General features: G+C 43.3%; 1 protein-coding gene across 1 annotated transcript in view; it reads right to left on the reverse strand.

Annotated features, from left to right (window-relative positions):
• Positions 1–19,933, reverse strand: part of MAML2 (mastermind like transcriptional coactivator 2) — a 220,574-nt gene that overhangs the window by 9,359 nt on the left and 191,282 nt on the right. The window contains exons 3-4 of the mRNA XM_069883392.1: positions 3,852–4,055; positions 1,367–1,478 (exon numbers count right to left, since the gene is read on the reverse strand). Coding sequence (XP_069739493.1) covers positions 1,367–1,478; positions 3,852–4,055 — 316 coding nt within the window. The remainder of the gene's footprint in view (positions 1–1,366; positions 1,479–3,851; positions 4,056–19,933) is intronic.

Below are 19,933 nucleotides of genomic sequence, written 5' to 3' on the forward strand. Positions count from 1 at the left end.
GTGTGCATGTTTAATTATCTTGTCATATAAATCTGTCATGTATCTAGAAATAATATGTAGACAATACACAGACATGATGCTTAGCTGTCTAACAAGATACAGTTGGCAACAATAACCTGACAGGAGTCTCCGGACATGGTTGAATACGCCAAAAATATAATGAGCAACCTTGAAGAGATTTGTATACTTTGTTTTAAACCAGTACATGATGCTTAGCTATCTAACAAGATATAGTTGGCAACAATAACCTGACAGGAGTCTCCGGACATGGTTGAATATATTCTTTGTTTAAAACTAGTATATATACTCGCTGTGTTTTGTAGGACCTTATGCCTTTTTTAGAAGGGCATCCAATTCAGTACTGAATTGTAAAATAAAAATGTTATTATCTTTGCTTCGAAGACTTTGTCCTTTTTAATATTTTACCAGTGAATGAGTGTTTCTCACATGGAGAAACAAAGAAATCAAACCATCTTTTTTAACTTAGTTTGTTTTATACAAAGGTATACTAGAAGGCAAAGGATCCTTTTCACACTTAAATGTTTAGACACTTTGCAGTATAAAGAACATCTTTGGATCTCATCTGCTACATTTTCCCCCACCTCTTCTCTCTCCCCAGCATCTTTTTCTTACTGTGCCTTTATTCTCAGAGCAGCAAAACCAGGCAGTCTTGTGCTCCCAAAACTAGATTCTCCAAGGAGGTGAGGGCTGAGGAGCTGAAATCAAGGACTAGTCCTGAAGTTATAGGCGTTTTCTGCCTTAGGTAGTTTTGCTGAAATCAGGGACTTCTGCCCTATAGTTTGTCTGATCTGTTGAAGTGCTTCTTGTAGAGCAACACTGAGGCCATGACCGTGGCATAGTAAACAAACCGAAAGTTCAGATGATTGCTCTGGTTGCCCGTGATGGAGTCATACACAACACTTAAAAATTAGTATGAGGGTCCTCACACTGTACATAAGCTGCCATTTGAGGAGATGGATTGTTTCTTATTTCAGTCTCTGAAGCAAGATATACTATGTACACGAGAGAAGCACCTGGATGGCGTGAGGTTGCCTAACCAAGAGGACATTTTTTCTCAGGCAGTCCTAATGGGAGAGCCACCTGCTCCCCTGTGCCTAAGAAGTGCAGCATCAGCCTAGACTGACCACCAGCTGGTTCTTCATATCATGTATCAGCACTTCTCAGTTGTGGGGGGCAGTAAGGTAAGTAGCACAGGACAGCAGTAGCCACCACTCACTACCTCTGTGGTGATGTAAATGAACACCCGGAAAATCAGGCCCTTGTTTATCAGTGCATGCATAGCTCTTCTGGATGGTTTTCCAGCCAGAAGGAAGGAAACGGTTTCATTTAGTACATGGGCACTTACCAGGGTATTGGCTTGCTTGTTGCATGTTGACCATGTTCCTTCTTTGCTCTTTATAATCTGGTGGTGGTCGTGTCAAGTGTCTGTTCAGCTGATCTTGTGGAGTGATTTTCTCCTAGAAGACCAGAATAGAAATATGTTAATTTGCTTTTCTTCATGCTCTTCCGTCTCTGTGTTTTGCCTATCTTTGTTTTCTCAGTATGTACAAAGCTGAAGCATTGCTTCCTTTTACTGCTGGTCCACAGGAAAAGCAGCTGTGAACCTGTGCCATTACCCACTGAAGGCTGTATGGAAACCTTTTTGCTGGCTGTATTGTGTTTGAATCTGGCCTAACTTTCCTTAAAATCACTGAGAGTTGCTCAGCTTCTCAAACATTGGCCATGTCTGCATTGTAGCACAAGGTGTCCTCCAATGTCCACATCATATTGCTCACCATGCTCATCAGAGATGGGACTGATGGTTCCTCATGGCTCCTTTCCTGTCTGTTTGCTTCCAGAGAAAGCACGGAGGCAGACCAAACACCCAGGTCTAACCCAAACACACTGCTGAGATACAGCTAGGGAGCAATGGGAGTCCAGACCTGCAAGGTCCACACTTGGTCTTTGGCAGCATCAATGGCCATCAGCCTACATGAGTCACACAGCCCTCTCAGCAGGCACAGCTGGCAAACAGCATTTCAGCTTGTCATTGAACATGGTTTGTTCTGGCTATCCTCAGCTCTCACTCTCTCCTTCTTCCTGCACTGCAGGAACTCCTGTGATTATCAGCAGAACTCATTGTTTTTTCCCCCCTGTGCCCCTCTTCATCAGGGATGCCAGCAGGAAACACAGCTGGGGTTTAGCAAGGAGGGTGCTGGGCCATTTGTTTTTCAGGCCAGTCACCACTGGGGCCTCACACTAATTGCCCTGTGTTCATAAAGATATGGAAGGCGCAGGTACCAGAGTCAATGCCAAACCTCTCATTAGCATCAGTCTGACTTGATGTCTCCAGAGTGTTAACACCTGCCCAGAAGCAACAACTACTTGGACACGTGGCTTCATGGAAGGAAAATGAGTGTTTGTCTAGGTTGGTCATTGGTAAATCATTGCTGTTGCCTCCTAGAGTCATGCCTGCTGGGCAGCTGCTGGGCAGGCTTCGGCTCCTCTCAGCCAGGTTTTTGTGCTTGGCTACCACAACGGCAAACCGACACCTCTGTGTGAAAAACAGTCAGGCCCTGGCTGGTGTTGGGTGTTCATCAGAGTAATTTGGGGTTCTTCTGTCTGAAAATAGCACACAAACAGACCCTCTTGTAAAAAATCTGTTTTTTTCTTCTGCCAGCAGTACTTTAAAAGACTGGGAGAAAAGCCTTTCTTGCGGTATTTAGGTATTTCCACAATGCTTTCTGGGAGTGAAGGGTTTGATTAAGATTTATAATGCTTGTTTTAACATATGGCTTGACCTGAAGCCTTGCAAAGAAGAAAGACAAGTCAACTCCCAGGAAATCCCTGCAATATACGTAAAAACTAGGAGGCCTTGTGTGTATTTCTATGTATATGATACGAAAAGCAAATGAAAGCCGATTAAAAAAATACATTCTGTAGTGATTTTCATTTTAATTTTACTTATTTTTAAAACAAGCTGTATGATCAATTAACTTTTCTTTCTACTAAAAATTCTAACAGAAAACTGCAGCACTTGGAGCTGACTTGAAAAGTCATTTTTCATCCTCATAAATTAAAAGTCAACAAATATTTCCCTCATAGAACAAATGAAATCCTTAGTTTCAAATTCAAGTTTTCTAATTATATTTTTGAATGGAAATAACTTTGTAAACAAAAAGTTATTCTCTATAAAAATGAATAATTTATTTTGTGAAAACATACCCACAAAACGATTAATGTTCTTCCAGTTCTGTATTGTTCTTTAATTACATGAATGATATTCACTAAATGTGTATACATCTCTATAAAGAAAGGAAAGTTTTGGATTCAATGTCAGGCCAGCATGAATAGGCCTGCCCTGTAGGCTGTCCTGAGAGAGATACAGGTTGTGGTAAATCATGCATGATCCCAGCCAAGCACAGAAACTTGTGTTCAACACTAAAATCAATGTACCTGGTCCTTGTTTATACACAGGCAATTTATACCAAGCTTCCTAGATGGAAAGCCTGGAAGTCAACTTTCCCCTGTGGCTGAAGTGGTGCAACAGTAGACCTTAGCTTATCTTGCAAAGAAAATCACTAGCAATATTTAAATGCCTCAAATTAAGCATATGCTTAGACTGTTCTCATAAAGAAACCACAGTAGCCTGGATACTTGAGTTATTTCATGTAACTGAAGAAGGTTTCAAAAGGGCTTAGCAAAGTGCTGAAAAATATCAGGCACAATCTAGAAGGTCTAGGCATTGCCAAAGTGACATTGAAGTTTTGGAGGCTTTCTCCCCCCATCTTAGTTTTCTATTGTTTCTATGATAATCTTTTCCATTTAAAATAAGGAATTAGAAAACTTACAGCTTCTGCCAACATCTGCTGCTGTAGAAGGAGTTGTTTTTGCTCCATCATTTGCCGTTGCAGAGCCTGTTTCTTTTCCATCAGTTGCTGATTCAACATTGATTGCTGGGATGAGTTCATGTAACCACTTCCAGTGTTTGGATTTGAGCAAGAACTGGAGCTTGGAGTGGGGCCAACTCCCTGGCCTACCACAGAGTGTTGATCCTGAAACAGAAGAAATGGCTCATGAAGGATAAAAATAATAACAAGCATCAAGAAAAGGAAATAATCCCTTTTATGCAATTAGCTCAAATACAGGACATAGCCCACAGACTCTCAGGACAAGTGGCTGTTACAAAGACTTTGAGAAAATGAAAAGGGGATTGAGTAACTTCATCACTCATGGAAGACTCTGAAATCATGCCAGGTGGTTCCAGTGGAAAACCTCAATGTGGTACCACGAGCTTGGGAAACATTAACATAAGTCATGGAGCCATCCTGGGGATCTTTCAGGAAACTTGCATCGGGTCGTATGGCAGTTTGTTTGACCACAAAGGAACAAACTTGGCATCTGCTGGTTCCTACCATCTGGTGAGCAGCAGCATGAAGTTACAGACTCATTGCTAGAAGTGGCATCTATTCTTAGAAAATATAGAAGTTGTAAGTTGTTACTTTGCAGTGGGGTGAGTGGAACTGGTCTCCTTTGTCCTGCCACCACCCTAACAAGAGCAATCTCTGAGAGACTGCAAGTTTTCTCCCATCAGCATCATGATTAAACAGGCTTAGAGTTATCAACTTCCTTGGTAAAACAAATGTGTAACTCTAAAGGACTTTGAAGGGAGCTTTAAGGTCTTGATGATGGATCTAGCTGCACTCCCTCTTCTCCTTCTGCAGCTTCATGAGGAAGAGATGGAAAAAAGTAATCTTGGAGGCAATGAGGAAGGCACTTGAGGACTTAGACCGTGAGCATACAGGATGAGATGAACACTGGATGACAATATGCTGCTCATTTTGTTTTACCCATGGTTTCCCTTGGCAACAATATGTTTTCTGTCTACTTGCTCCACCAGCGTGCTTGGTACTTGGACCTTTACCAAGTATAGGAAATAGTTTTTTCAATCTGCACACAAAAATGTGTTACCTCATAAAAATACTCAGCCTATGTTGGATCACTCGATAGTCAGGTATTCCTTAGCTTCCCAGCTACAAAGAAAATAGGAGATACTGGAAAGTTCACAGTAGCCATGAGTCTGACTCCACTTTGTTGCAATGCACCATAGGTATCAAACTGTTTAATTCTGTATAACCCAATATGTAGCAGCGTATTTGCCCTGCAACCCAGGAATCCACAGCTGGAGCCTAATGATGCCTGTCAGGCAGCAGTTCTCTCAATACTGAGATGTAGTCCCCCGGGGCCTGGTATAATACCTATGTAAAGCTCTTCTCCAAGGACATTTCCTCCTGTGGCATCCAGGGAAACATGAGCTGATCGACAGCAAAGCAAAGACTGGCCATCCCCTGAAGCTCTTGGAGCACTGATGCTTATTGCATTGCAAACTCCAGGAAAGCTCACTTCTGTGCCTTAGCTTTTGCACACACTCCCCAGTAACACGCACAGACACACACACTACAAACTAATCCAACTTGTCTTTCTACCATCTGGCACAGAAGAAGCACAATGATTGTTATGGGAATTTCTATTTTAAAATAATTCTGTGCCTTTTAGATGGGGCCACATGAGTGAGCAGCTAGCTAGATAAAGTATTTGACATCCTGTTACTGAAATAAAAAACACGACTTTCTTCTGGAGCCACCTGCAGCCCCCAAGGCAGTGTTACAAACCCACCCTTCAAAATTTATTGGGCTCTTACACAATTATATCCCGCACACTTTCTTTCAGTTCCAGAAGGAATCCAGGATTGCTCGGCAATGCCACATTTTTCAGCCCTTATGTTAGCTGCAAGATAGAAAATACCTCCTCTCAAAAGACCTGCTTGCCAAGTTGTTGCACAAGCTTTTTCGTCTTTCTTAAAATATTTTGAAAAGAAAAATATGTTACAATAATTGGCTTTGACTTCTATATTCAAATGACAACACTAGTTTGAACCCAGCCACATGTTACATCCATTAATAGAATTCATCTTTTGTGTTTTTGCACAGATAATGCAGGCTCCTCTAAATGTGCTTTCATAGTCCTTCATACAAAAAAAAAAACCCAACGAAGTCCAACAACGTCTCTCCTTTTCTCTTGCCAGCCCATATATGCTGTAGGGAGGGATTTTAAGATAAACAGCATAGTGTCCGTTCAGGATACCTATCAAAGAAAGTTCTTCTGTAATAGCAATTGGCACAAAACACCAGCTGCTTGGCAAACAGGCCCTGAGAAAACAGTATAAATCATCTACTTGGAGCCAGTTTCATTTTTTGCATTTAGTCCTTTCTCTGCTGTTCATGAAATGTCAGTGTAAGCCTATGAATCTATGATGTGTTCCTTCTCCTGCATGCTGATCTTCCATCGGCAGCAATGCGATAGGAGAAGGAAGAACAGTTTCCTAATAAATCAGGGGATTAGCTGCGAGGCAGTTTGACCCTTCGTGAACTGGTGCTATTGAGCCTTACTCTCACTTCACACTCACATCACTGCAAATCAGAAGGCTCTGCCCTTGCGCTTGGACAAGGCACGCTTTCCAACATCCCTTCCAACGAAAGACACATTAGGGTTGTAGCTACCCTGCTTTCATAGAACTGTTTTATCTTGCTCTTAGTCTGGCTTTACTGCAGCAGTTTTACTACGACTCCACCTATCTGAAGATGCCAGTGGCCTTTTGAACTTAATTCCTGGATTTCCATGCCTGAGATTTAAGTCCCATGTGCTTGCCTGCACGGCAATACTATCTTCTTTCCCTACACAGGGAAGGTAACCCTCTCCCTGCTTTGCTTCCGAAGAGGTAATGTGACAGGGAACGCAGCCCTGCAGCCAGCCGGTGTCAAGGACAGGCTGGCAGCATCCCACCTCCAACAGGCTCAAGTGTGAGTCTGGGTTCACCCACAACTCCTGTTCCACTGCTCCTGCATCCCTCCAGCCCTCCAGATGAGCTGCAGCCTGTGTGAGGCCATGCCTGGTGCCAGCTGGGGCGGGGGCAGCAGTCAAGGGTGTGTTCACAGAGCACCACAAACACCCGTCTGCTCTGCTGGTACCAAAACTCCAGTACAGCAATGCTCTGAGTGCAAAGCAGGCAACTTGAACCCCATTTTCTGATTTTACAGTGAGATATAAGACCTACAAGAAGCAGGAAGAGTGGCAGAGGCAGTTGAAGCTCCTCAGAGCTGGTAGCACAACTGGGGTTTTGTTGATAAGCATCACAAAGGACATGACACTAAAATGTTTAAATTAGCAGTGAATCACAACATTTGAGACTGAGTTTGCCTTTCACCGCCCCTGCTGCAGCTGACTTGTGTTCATTCAAATGATGGGATTTTTTGGCTTCTAACACACATACAGACTTTCTGAAACAGACCCTTCCCTTCCCTTCCCTTCCCTTCCCTTCCCTTCCCTTCCCTTCCCTTCCCTTCCCTTCCCTTCCCTTCCCTTCCCTTCCCTTCCCTTCCCTTCCCTTCCCTTCCCTTCCCTTCCCTTCCCTTCCCTTCCCTTCCCTTCCCTTCCCTTCCCTTCCCTTCCCTTCCCTTCCCTTCCCTTCCCTTCCCTTCCCTTCCCTTCCCTTCCCTTCCCTTCCCTTCCCTTCCCTTCCCTTCCCTTCCCTTCCCTTCCCTTCCCTTCCCTTCCCTTCCCTTCCCTTCCCTTTGTTTTCCCCCTACTCCTATCACCCTGCCTGTGAGTTTGGGTGTGGCTGGATATCCTCCTTGTTAGAATCATAGAATCACTAGGTTGGAAAAGAGCGACAGGATCATCAAGTCCAACCATTCCTTTCAATCACTAAACCATGCCCCTCAGCACCTCATCCACCCATCTTTTAAACACCTCCGGGGAAGGTGACTCAACCTTCCCTGGGCAGCCTGTTCCAGTGCTCAATGACCCTTTCTGTGAAAATTTTTTTCCTGATGTCCAGCCTGAACCTCCCCTGTCGGAGCTTGAGGCCATTTCCTCTCGTCCTGTTCCCTGTAACTTGGGAGAAGAGGGCAGCTCCCTCCTCTCCACAATCTCTCCCCCTTTGGGGCCATTCTTGATGCTTTCACTGAAAGGTGCTGCAGGTTGCCTCACCTTGATCTTCTGCTCCCTGTGCAGGACTAGCCTGGCCAACCTCTCTCCTGTCTGCAAGGTCTGGCAGCTCACACCAGCAAACCCCTGCCCAGCACCTCCTGGGCTCTTGCACCTCTTGGCTGCAGGCTCTATCCTGTGCCTGGACCCCTCATGCTGCTGCTTAAACCTTCAACATAAAATGCTGCTCTCCAGGCTGAGCCCAACACAAGTATCTGTGGGCAACGCTGGGCATCCCTCCGTCCACAACCCCACAGGCTCCTTCCACACCACTCTGAAGAGGCTTCTCCCTCCATGAAGCTCAAACAGGTGAATGAAAAGTTCCACAGAATTGCAAAAAATTACTGCCTTTGCGAAGGAAAGGAGAGAATTTTCCAGAATAAAAGAAAAATTCTTCCAAATCATTCACTGAAGCCCACTCAGTGACAGATGCCTGCTTTACCAAAAGCTGCTTCCAGGGGAAGAGCTGTGCAAAGTTCTGTTCATCAGGTAACCAAACCTGTGCAAGATGTTCCCACTCGAAAGCAGTTTGTTTCTGTTGTGCTATTTGGTATAACGGGCTATTTAGAGTGAGGATGGTGGAGATTAAGGCACCTCTGTGGTGGCACCTCTCTTCAATCAGGGATCAGCAGCTGTCCTCGCCCTATGAGCTTCTCAAGGACATTGAGCTTTGGCTGTGAACCACCCTGCACTTAGAGGAGGAGGAGGAGGAAAAGGAGAAGAACGACTCCAAGGAATCCTGCCACACCATTACAGAGTGGTGCAAGGGTGGGGACAAAGCCCAGACCCACCATGACCCTGGTGTGAACCTGCTGTCAGCCGGCGTGCTCCTTTCCACGGCCAGAAATCGGGGCTCTCCAGTCGGCCCTGGGGCCAAGCATGGGGCAGTGCCAGGCTTGATCTGGAGAGCTGATTTAACTCATGCAACTGGAGGAAGTCACAGGGTGCTCTGTCAAACGGCTGGTCTCAGCACCTGCCAGCCACCTTCTGAGCTACCTCTTTTCTTCTACAACTAATGCCAACAGAAACACCCCTTTCTGCTAAATGCTGGGGTTTCCATGGATGCCTGGACTCGAAGCACTGCCTGCTTGTGTCCTTGACTCAGACAAGAAAATAAAACTACAGCAGGGCCATGGCAGAGTGCAGTAAGACCATGCCTGTACAGTAAGAACTCCTTTAGCTACAGTGAAAAGCTAAATTGTGTTCTTATTCTTGGGAATAACTCCCACTGTTAACTGAAGCACAGAGGGCTGCTTTCTGTGCCAATGTACACTCCGAGAACCCCAAGTAGTTTCAGCAGCTAAGGATCTGATCCACTTATCAGGCCTGGAAATCACAGAATCATGGAATCATAGAATAGTTTGGGTTGGAAGGGACATTAAAGATCATTGAGTTCCAACCACTCTGCCAGGCTGCCCAAGGGCCCATCCAATCTGGCCTTGAACACCTCCAGGAATGGAGCAGCCACAGCTTCCCTGGGCAACCTGTGCCAGTGCCTCAACACTCTGACAGTGAAGAAATTCTTCCTCATGTCTGCTCTAAATCTGCCCTTCTCCAGTTTATACCCGTTCCCCCTAATCCTATCACTACAAGCCTTTGTAAACACTCCCTCCCCAGCTTTCCTGTACCCCCTTCAGGTACTGGAAGGTCGCTATAAGGTCTCCTCGGAGCCTTCTCTTCTCCAGGCTGAACAACCCCAACTCACTCAGCCTGTCCTCACAGGGAGGGTGCTCCAGCCCTCTGATCATCTTTGTAGCCTCCTCTGGACCTGTTCCAACAGCTCCGTATCCTTCTTATGCTGAGGCTTCCAGAACTGGACACAGGACTCCAGATGAGGTCTCACAAGAGAGGAACAGAGGGGAAATAACACAGTCTGTGCAGAAACACAGCCAGCCCGATTCTCCCTTTCCTTATTGCTTGTTCAGCCCAATTCTTGAGCACCTCAAACTCATTCAACCTTTTTTCATATCTGGAACATACATAAAAGTGAGAAACTCTTCTAAGTTTAGGTCTCTAACCAAAAACTTAGATCAGTTTTTCCCTGAACTGCCTGCTGAATCTCTCCCTTCACTATACAGAGGGGTGGGGCAGTATAATTAGGCATTAGTATAATGCCTAATTTAAACAACTAAGTTAGAAGCACAGCTTAGATGATAGGAACATTCCCCTTCAGTCCTCATTTTAGATATTTCTAGCCACACTTGAGTAAGATGCCTGGAAGAGTGACTGTGAACACCCCATGGTATGCTAAGCTCTAGTGGATCACTTTCCAAGAATGTTGTATAGAGTCACCTAAAAGCATCTAAAGTTGATCATGCAGAAGATGCTGTTATAGGTTGAATTTCTCCTAATACCCTGCCAGAGAGCAGTTTTATGCATTCCAGCAAGATTGCTTTCATATGTGTATACAGTATTTGAAAAATCTGAATATTGCAAGATCCCAAGATCTGGTTTTGCTGTGTTTAATAACCAGCAATACAAATGGGTGAAGACTGCATAATATTTCCCTTCAGTAATTTTGTGGAGTGTTTATAAGAAGTTGGTTCAGCCACATGGGACCATCTTCCATGTTTTGCTTCTGTGAACATCTGAGCTCTCAGGATAAAAATTTCAGGCCAGCCATATTTCCAAGGCACATACAGAGGGAATCAGGGACACTAGCACTTCCAATTTCACAGACCCAGGCTGTCTGCCAGAAATACTTTTACCTTCATCCAGCCAGAGAAAAGAAGCAAATGGTGTGTCACTTCAAAAAACCAAGAGATAGAGCTTGAAGAGGAAACGTAGATTAATCCCTTCAGATACTATGAAGCTGGAAATGGTCATCAGAGTAGGGAGAGCACACCTGATTTCTGCAGTCTCACAGGTGTAAGTCACCCATGGGAGTGGTAGGTTTGGATATGAAGTGATGCAGTGGATATTCAACATGCTGAGGGGTAAGTATTTCAGCACACTCAAGCGCCGTAGCTCCCACTGGGAGATCCAGGGACGCCAAGCTTCTTAAAAGGCAAGTTTTCTGGATACAGTGAAAGTTAGGTGGGCCCCAGAACTATTTTAAGAAATAGGTAATTCTCCTGCTACTCTGTGTTGCAAAAGCGTGTACATTAACATAGTAAAAGTGGACACTGTACACAATCTCCTTGGTAAAAAATGAGTGATCAAATACCTCAAAGGAGCCAATCCTCACTACTGGTGAGAAACCACAAGTAAAGAGACTTTGACAGATAGTTATTTGTGCAGTTCCTAATAGAAACCTTATATAACGCTTTGCCTTTTCAGCACCAACAAGGAAGCTGCTCTCTCCTAAGACCCTTGTAAACTGATTTTCAGCTGTGAATGATTTATCTTCACATAACCCCTTGCTGGAAGGCTGCACAGCCCTATAGCCACTAGCAGGCACCCTCAGAACAACGTTCCCACCGCAACTCCTGAAACTTGGGCAAAGTGGGAGCCACATCTTGCAGCGTCCAAGGCTCAGATTCAGCACTTGCACAATCACATAGCAACAGACCCAGGAACAGTGCCTCATTACAAACCTTGTTCAACAATCAAGTCTTTTAACGAGAACAAAGGTTGACAGTGATTAATCATTAAGACATTTCTTGTTCCTTGCTGCACGTGTTGGAGGCAGCCTCCTGCCGAGGCAGTCTGGCAGATTTCCTGTCTGCACTATACCAGGGCCCGTGTCCCAACACACAGAGACGTCTTTTCCCAAAGCCAAGCGCACAGATGAACGTCTTGTCTCCATTTCTGAGCACAGCAAATTCGGAATGCATGTGCATTCTGCAAAAATAATAAATCCTCAGCTGTATATCTGCTTGCTGTATATTCAGATGAAACTACGTAAAGGGGTTTTGTTCACATCAGACATTTTCCCAGAGACTTCAAGGATGGATTATTAGTATTTTACCACATGCACTGTGATGAACTTTTAATGTCATCTTCTGGCATAATGTATATACGAAGGTCTCCATTTTAGAAAGATTTTGTTTATTTGTAATGAAAATAACATGCACATGTTGAAAGTTCACAGAGGAGGTTATTGTGAAATGTCTGCATCAAAACAGGAATGTTGGCTCCATCGAAGTCGATGGCAAAACTCCAGCTGCATTCAACGGGCTAGAATTTCCTCTCAGGTCTCTATCCAGCCACAGCGGCACGAGTGGCAACTTTGGCTTGGAGTGACCTCAGCTTTCGTCTTCTGGGCAAGATACTTACCTGGTTCAGAGAGATACCAGCAAAGAGCCTTCACTAGTTTACCAAGGCAAAGACTATCCTGAGATCTGTATGAAGCTTTGGGTTCAAATGCCTCATGTTCTCTAACGTATATTCAGATAAGTATGCCAATAAGCATGAATAATGAAGACTCCTATCAGGTTTTTGACAAGATCAGACATGTACCAGATTGTTTTACTTTGGCATTATGACCTGCAGTGACTGTAACATGAAATATTCATATTACAACAAGCCAAACCCTTTAGTTTATCATCACACAATTGCAGGAAAACAAATTACAGGTGTTTAAGAAACTGCCATTCCTCTAGCTAGAACAAGAGCTGGTGTGAGTGGATCTGCTTTGCCTAGTACTTTAGGACAAGGTATGTGCATGCTTGCAGGTTCTGTGCGTCTGCTAAGGAGTGGTTATTTCCAGCTGAGACAGAGTAACCTTCCTAAATTGACTGAATTAAATACTTGTGGTTATCTGTCTTTATCTTTACTGTGGGCATATTATATCTGTGGATATGTGTACCTTATTCATCTAAATGTTCTTGTCTCGTTGCTATATGTTTACTACCTTTCCCAAAAATTATCTAGCCTGAGGTTGATATGGAAAATTTCAGCCCACTTAGAAAAAAATATAAGCAATGAAAACCAGAGTCTTGTAATAGGAAGTGCTGTGTGATTTCAATAATTGGTGATACTCATATATACTTGTTTATATTTAAATGTTCAGTTTACAAAGCACTGCTAAAAATGACACTGAAGTATTCATAGAATCATACAATGTTTTGGGTTGGAAGGGACCTTAAAGATCATCTAGTTCCAACCACACTGTCATGGGCAGGGACAACTTCCACTGGTTCAGATTGCTCAAAGCCTCATCCAACCTGTTCTTGAACAACTCCAGGGATGGGGCATCCACAACTTCTCTGGGCAACCTATTCCAATGCCTCACCACCCTAACAGTAAAAAATTTCTTCCTAATATCCAATCTAAATCTCCACTCTTTCAGATTAAAATTGTTCTCCTTCATCCTATCCCTGCACTCCCTGAAAAAGAGCCTCTCCCCACCTTTCCTGTAGAACCCCTTTAACTATTACGTATAACAGGCTTCTACGCAGCGAGTGCGTTTTTTGGTATGTCATTCTCATGCCTTATCCTCATGTTTACCCCACTGCAGCAACTCTGACAGTCCCATTAACCCAAGGGCCTATGCTGAGGAATGTTGAGCTGAGGGATGTTTAGCTCATGAGGACGCTATGTGAATGCAGACATCTTCCAGACCCGAGCCTGCCCAGTGTTGTAACTGGAAGATCAGATTGACACTAGTTCTGCATTTGCAGAATTACTTTCTAACAGATCTAAAGGAAATAGAATGAAATCATATGTGCCTTTTCTTCTTGGTCATGAACTCCAATGCAAAATTCTGTAGGAAATTACTGTAATTTTTTTATCCTCTTGATTTCCATGCTTTTCTCTACCTTCTTCAGCTTTCCCTGCCAGCTTTTATCTAAGTTTTCTTTGTATCTTCCATATATTTACTTGTACAAGATTCACCCTTCAGCTGTCTGTGGTTTCAACAGAGTTGTGCATGATTGTTTTTTAGAAGTGACACAACTCTGGGATGATGACACAATGTGAAAATCTTCCTCAAGCAATAAAACAAAGCAAAGCAAACACCATGAAAATGTCAGTTTTTCTGTGGGAGGGTATGAAGGATCAGACAACCTGAACAAAATATTTAATGAAGAAAGAAAAAAATAATTAAACACAAAGAACAACAACAGAAAACCCACATCACTGGGACCAAACACTTGAATACAAATGTGCACAACATGAGTGATGTGACTGTCAGCGACACAGATTAAGATCAAAGCCCTCCTGCTGAGAATACACAGCAAGAGCAAGAGCATCCTTAAACCCAAACCTCCTGGGATCTTCTTTCTAAATCAACAGCTCTGAACTCTGATGGAAAACAATACCAAATACCAAAAAGCAGTGAGTGGAGACTGGCTCTGACCTGTGCCTCCCTGTGCTGCTTAAGGCCTTGGGTGGTATGTGTGGTGGAACTGGATCACTTTGTTCCAAGTTGCCCATCCCAGGACAAAGCCTGATGCCAACCAAAATCAGCATCTGGGGCTGGGGACCAAGTGTCACTGGGCACAGAAGGGGTGAGTGGGACAAACAAATTGTTTCCTCACCGTGACAGCCTGTGGTACTGGTGTGAGTGCACAACACAGGTTTTAGTGGAGGAGGTATAATTGCCCATCTACTCGCTTTTAAATGAGTCCCTAGCATACAACCCCAACAGTGATCTTCTCTCTTCAAGCTGAAGGGCCTTCTTCTTCTTCTTTACCTTTTCCTGCTATCTTTGTTATAACCAACTTAATTTTATGTCTGTTAATTTACGGGAATTGACATAAAACTTAGGCTGCTGCTGTTCTCTCTTACTCTCTTGATGACTGTGACAAAACCATGTTAATAGCTACAGCAGCCTGAGGGTCTGACAAATCCACCTATCCTTTCTCTGTTTGTGCCAACAGCAGTTTCATTAAGATGTGAAAGCACCAAGCTTCCCAAAGAGCACTCCCAGGATTTGCTTTATTTTTCACTATGAACTCAAGATGTAGAAAGAAATGTGGTTTTATCAGGCAACCCAGAAGTTCTGAATACCTTTTCTCTGGGGAACAACAGAGTTAGAGAGAGCTCACCCACTTTCAGCCTCGAAGAGTTTAGCAATTTGCCTGGCCAGATTCTCATCATGGGAATTTATCTGCTGCCCCACTGCCCATCTGGTAGTGTTACTGGACATGACAATGCTGCATAGTTACTACTTTTAAAATCTATCTTTAGGAAAAAAAGTTAACTGAAGGTGGCAGAAGGCCACTACCACTGTGTAAAGGCATAGGGCCTTCAAGGAGAGTCTGTGGCATTTCACCAAGCTCAAAGAAAGGTGCAAAAGTACATGGATATAGCGAGTTGTTTCTTCTGTTCTTTATCTGCAACCTTTAGAAAGCTGAAATGGAGCCAGCTACAGAGGTCAGAATAGATTGATCCACCAGGGACTAGTCCTGCCTTGGACAGCATGGCTGGGAGGAATTATTGGAGGAAAAGTTTCCTTAAATTAAATGAAGTAAAATAGAACTATACTTCTGGCATTTATTTAGGTTATTTACTGCCCAAATCTTGCAGCGTGGGAAAGAATAACAGATTATTGAGGCCCTGCCATATTCCGGCTATCAGATAAAGTGCGACTCTGGAGAATGGGAAGGTTGTTGCCAACAAAAACCTTCTTGGATGGCTTCTGCTCATTTTGCATTATTCTTGCGTAAGAGTAGTGAAAACCTGTTTTGCATCCTCGTTTTTTAATAGACCTACTCTTGTATGGAAAAGAACAGGTGGACAGGGCATCGCTGTCCTGTTATTTGCTCTGAGCAGGGGAAAGCGAAAATGTGATTGCCTGTGTGTACAAATCATTCTCAAATTATGCTGTGATGTTTCCTGCAGTTTGAGAAACATCAAAGGTCAGTATGCCACAGTGCAAGGACGAGGGATCTCTGGTTAGCCTGTTACACTCATGCTGCTTCCCTGCCAGACAAGCCCTGGGCTTTGCTGCGTGGGGATGTGGGGTTATCATCTAGCAAAGCCTGTGAAGATGCATTGATGTGATGCAAGTTCTGCCCCATCTTTGTATGGAAGTGGAACTTAGTTCATGGTTTGAAGAGTGAGCTGATGTCTCTCTTTTTTCTCATCCTTCTGTGTAAATGACTTCTTAATTATAATACCACAACCACTAGGGAGCACATCCTGGCACCAACAGCTTCTTTTTTCTGCTGCTAAATATGGCTGTAGCTACACGTTTTGTTTCAGCTTCCAATGTTCCTGCTATTCTGTCTGGAGAAATCCTCCACCCGTGCCTTAAACACCTCCAGGGAAGGTGACTCAACCACCTCCCTGGGCAGCCTGTTCCAGTGCCCAATGACCCTTTCTGTAAAGAATTTTTTCCTAACATCCAGCCTGAACATCCCCTGGTGGAGCTTGAGGCCATTCCCTCTTGTCCTGTCCCCTGTCACTTGGGAGAAGAGGCCAGCACCCTCCTATCCACAACCTGGGCACACTGCTGGCTCATGTTCAGTCGCTGTCAACCAACACCCCCAGGTCCCTCTCCTCCAGGCAGCTTTCTAGACAGACTTCTCCTAGTCTGTAGCACTGCATAGGGTTGTTGTGCCCCAAGTGCAGGACCCAGCATTTGGCCTTGTTAAACCTCATGCCATTGGTCTCAGCATATGTATAGCCTGGCTTCAGCCCGCTCTCAGCCTCTAATGCCCATGGGCTGGAATTATTTCAGTGCCCTCCCGCTGCCACTGTGTTCTCTACACCAGCCCTTTCCCCCTTACTCTCACAGCACATACTGAATATACATGTTAGCATTATTTTAAGAAATAATACAGCGATCCCTTGTTGAGATTTCACTGCTCAGCTCTTCTCCAACAATTTGAGAGATCAAATGCAATCCATGAACCTGACAGCAAGCAGACTGCAGAATGAAGATGTTCAGCACCCTGTTGGACACAGCCAAAACACATAAACTAAGAAAAGACTTCATTTATTGATATCAGACTTTTCAGGACACAGAGTACACGCTCATTGTCTGGTGGCAAAGCTGAGAAGATAACAGTACAGTAAGGAGCCTTTTGTAGGCATTTGAGATGCCTGTTGAGATGTGTTGGTCTAGACAGCTCAGACAAAACACTGAAGTATGAACACCCAACTGACCACTTAACTGTGCTTTCATAAAAGCAAAAGGAAGACTACAAGGAGAAACCAGTGGAATTAAATTAACTACATGGATTCATACTATGTTCTGTAAATACTTGATTGGACAGCACAGAGAAAACAACATAGGAGTTGGCTTGGTTTGATATGGCTTGGCCTGTAGAGGTCACCCCTTTGCAGTCCTGACACTAGGACAATAAAGTAAGAGAGAAGCATTCATTTATTGCAATTTTGGATTATTTTAGATTTTAGACATCCTAAGCCTGGATATATTTTGATCATGAAATCCTTTTCCCTGTCCTTAAAATAAAAAGTTGGATTCGCTCTTGGACAGTGACCGTATATGCCTCCTTTAACTTCAAAATAAGGTTTAAATGGGATTTACTTGGCTCACTGTTTATACTATCTGGACAGAAATAAATTTTACCCAAAGGCTGCTTTGTAGGCTGCTACTGCAAGTGACTTTCCATCTGGGCCCATAAAAGTTTCTGGTAATTTTTTTAGGTGTTACAGGAAGGAGAAGCCTACCAGGCTGGAAACTGCAGATTCAAACAACAGGAGGAGACTAGGACACAGAAGAATTCACCTACATTTAAGCGTTAATTAAGGGAAGGGCAAAAATCTTGTGATACGTTGAACTATGGGTTCAGAATATTCGGAATTTTTGTGATAAAGGTTTGATACTAGCATAGTAAGGAGTTTCAATGTATCATTTGTGGGGTTTGACACCAAAACTTTTTATAGAACACACTAAAGTTACCAGGAGTCTTGATAAAATATCTCTAAAATACAGTGTCCCTCTTGTTACTAGAAATATAGAAGTGATATGATGGGAAATGACATGATTTTTAACCAATGGAGTGAAGTATCTCAAATGTCTGTTGAAATATGTGTGATTATATAAATTAGATCACTTGGGATGTGTAGGGCTAGAAAGTGCAGGTTTACAAAGGTGTTGCTTGGTGTGGTAAAGAGCATTTCCCAAGTTCACCTTGTTCTCCAGACCAAAGAGTTGTCAAATTTGACAAATAACCTCTTGGTCTGTACAATACTTGCTTTATTTTAATAGTAAGAATGTTAGCTGTGCCTCTTGATTTCTGCCATGCTTCTCTGTAATAATTTTTGAGTGACTACTCAGAGCTGAATTTAATGAAAATAAAGTGTTAATTAAGCTTTATCCAATCTCAATCTAATCTGACAGCAGCAACTCACATCTGCCGCTCTGCTGTGTACTCCTATTTGGACCACCTACTGTACATGGATAATTAGGTGTCGCCACTACTACGGCATCTACATTCAAGAAAGCATTGAGTGATTCAGACAGCCGTCTTAATAGCCAGACTCACCAGTCCCTGGCTTTCTAGACACACAATGGACAGGACTTACTATATTGTCCAGTTTAGGTGACAGAAGCAGGTTCATATGTAATTAGAAAGTTACGTATCTAATCCAGTCACCCAGGATCTCACAGTTGTTCACAGAGAGAAGGCAACTCATTGCCTCCGGAGTGTGACTGCTCAAGACTGGCCTCTGAAATGGATGGGGTTGAGTCCAGAGGTCCCTCTGTCCTTCTGCTGAGCATGGGTGGCTAACTAGGTCATGAGACTGTACACTGAAGTGGGACAATTTTTACTGAATGGCAAGAAATCTAAATAAGAAATTGCATATCTCGTTTGTTACACTCTTGCTTCATTCTAGCCTTAGTAGAAAAGGATAGTATAATGTAATGCCACTGATTAGAAAAAGACAGTTTTTTTCTTTAAAGAAAAAAAAAGGCAGCTCATCACCCTATTTCCATGTGCATCAACTTTAGCAATCAAAATTAATACTCAACAAGAGGTTTACGTTTCTTAATTTCTTCAGCCTGGTATCAGTGCAATAATACTGCAATCTGAATAGCTCCTCATAATTACACATAAAATACTGTTTTTTACAGTTCTGGGTATTTTCAGTGTGTCCATATAAAGACATTTCCCATATTTGCAGTGCAGTCCTTTTGCCCAACTGTTGAGGATAAACTGAAGTTTATCCTGTTTGGGATGGTCTGGTTGAAAGCCAGTTAGACTTTGGAAGTAAGGAAGACTAGTCCCTTGCTGAATCTGGGCCAGAATATCAACTTTTTCTGCCTTTGATTCCTACAAGCCCTGTAGAGCCAACACCATTACAAGAGAGGAGGGCTGGATGCTATTAGTTTGAGTCATCAATATAAAATTTTCCATACCTTATACTTTTGAAAAAATTAACTTGTTAATAGGAAAACATACGTGTCACTAATAGCTTTGTTTAGCGTGCAGAAACTCTAGTCCTGGCAATAAGTATTGGGAGTGTAAAGACAGCCTCCTTCAGAGCTCAAGCTGTGGAAGCATGGCTGGAAAGGATTGTTTCTTTGTGAATAACATAGAGATTTCCAAGTTTCACTGGCTGTCGAGGTGAGGTACATTTGATCCGGAAGGACAGAAGCACAATCATGGAGCAGCCAGGTGGCATTTTGGATAAGAAGTGTAGTTTCTAAGTCACACTATACCAGATGGCATGGAGGGGAATGCCTGCACTAAATATTGTTCAAGTGTGGAACTTAGTAGTAATTTACTTGCCTTTAGACATTGAATGCAATGTGTTCTTTGCTCATTACTTCTGTCTTTAATGAGCTTTTTTGCTGTGACCTGTCTGCTTGTGGCTGGTGCTGTCAGTAAGTGAGGGACATGGAGACCGCTATGCAGATAATTCCAAATCCAAACATCCTCATGGATAGACATATTTGCTTCTGGCCTGCTCCTCTTGACCTCTTCTGGGGGAATTACTCTGATTAATGTCCATCTTGTACATTCAGTCATTTTGCAAGGATAAAGGATGATCTAATGTATTTTCCTCCTTTGCTCAACTCAGACTT

This window comes from Phaenicophaeus curvirostris, chromosome 1 (assembly GCF_032191515.1).
Source record: "Phaenicophaeus curvirostris isolate KB17595 chromosome 1, BPBGC_Pcur_1.0, whole genome shotgun sequence".
NCBI lineage: Eukaryota > Metazoa > Chordata > Aves > Cuculiformes > Cuculidae > Phaenicophaeus > Phaenicophaeus curvirostris.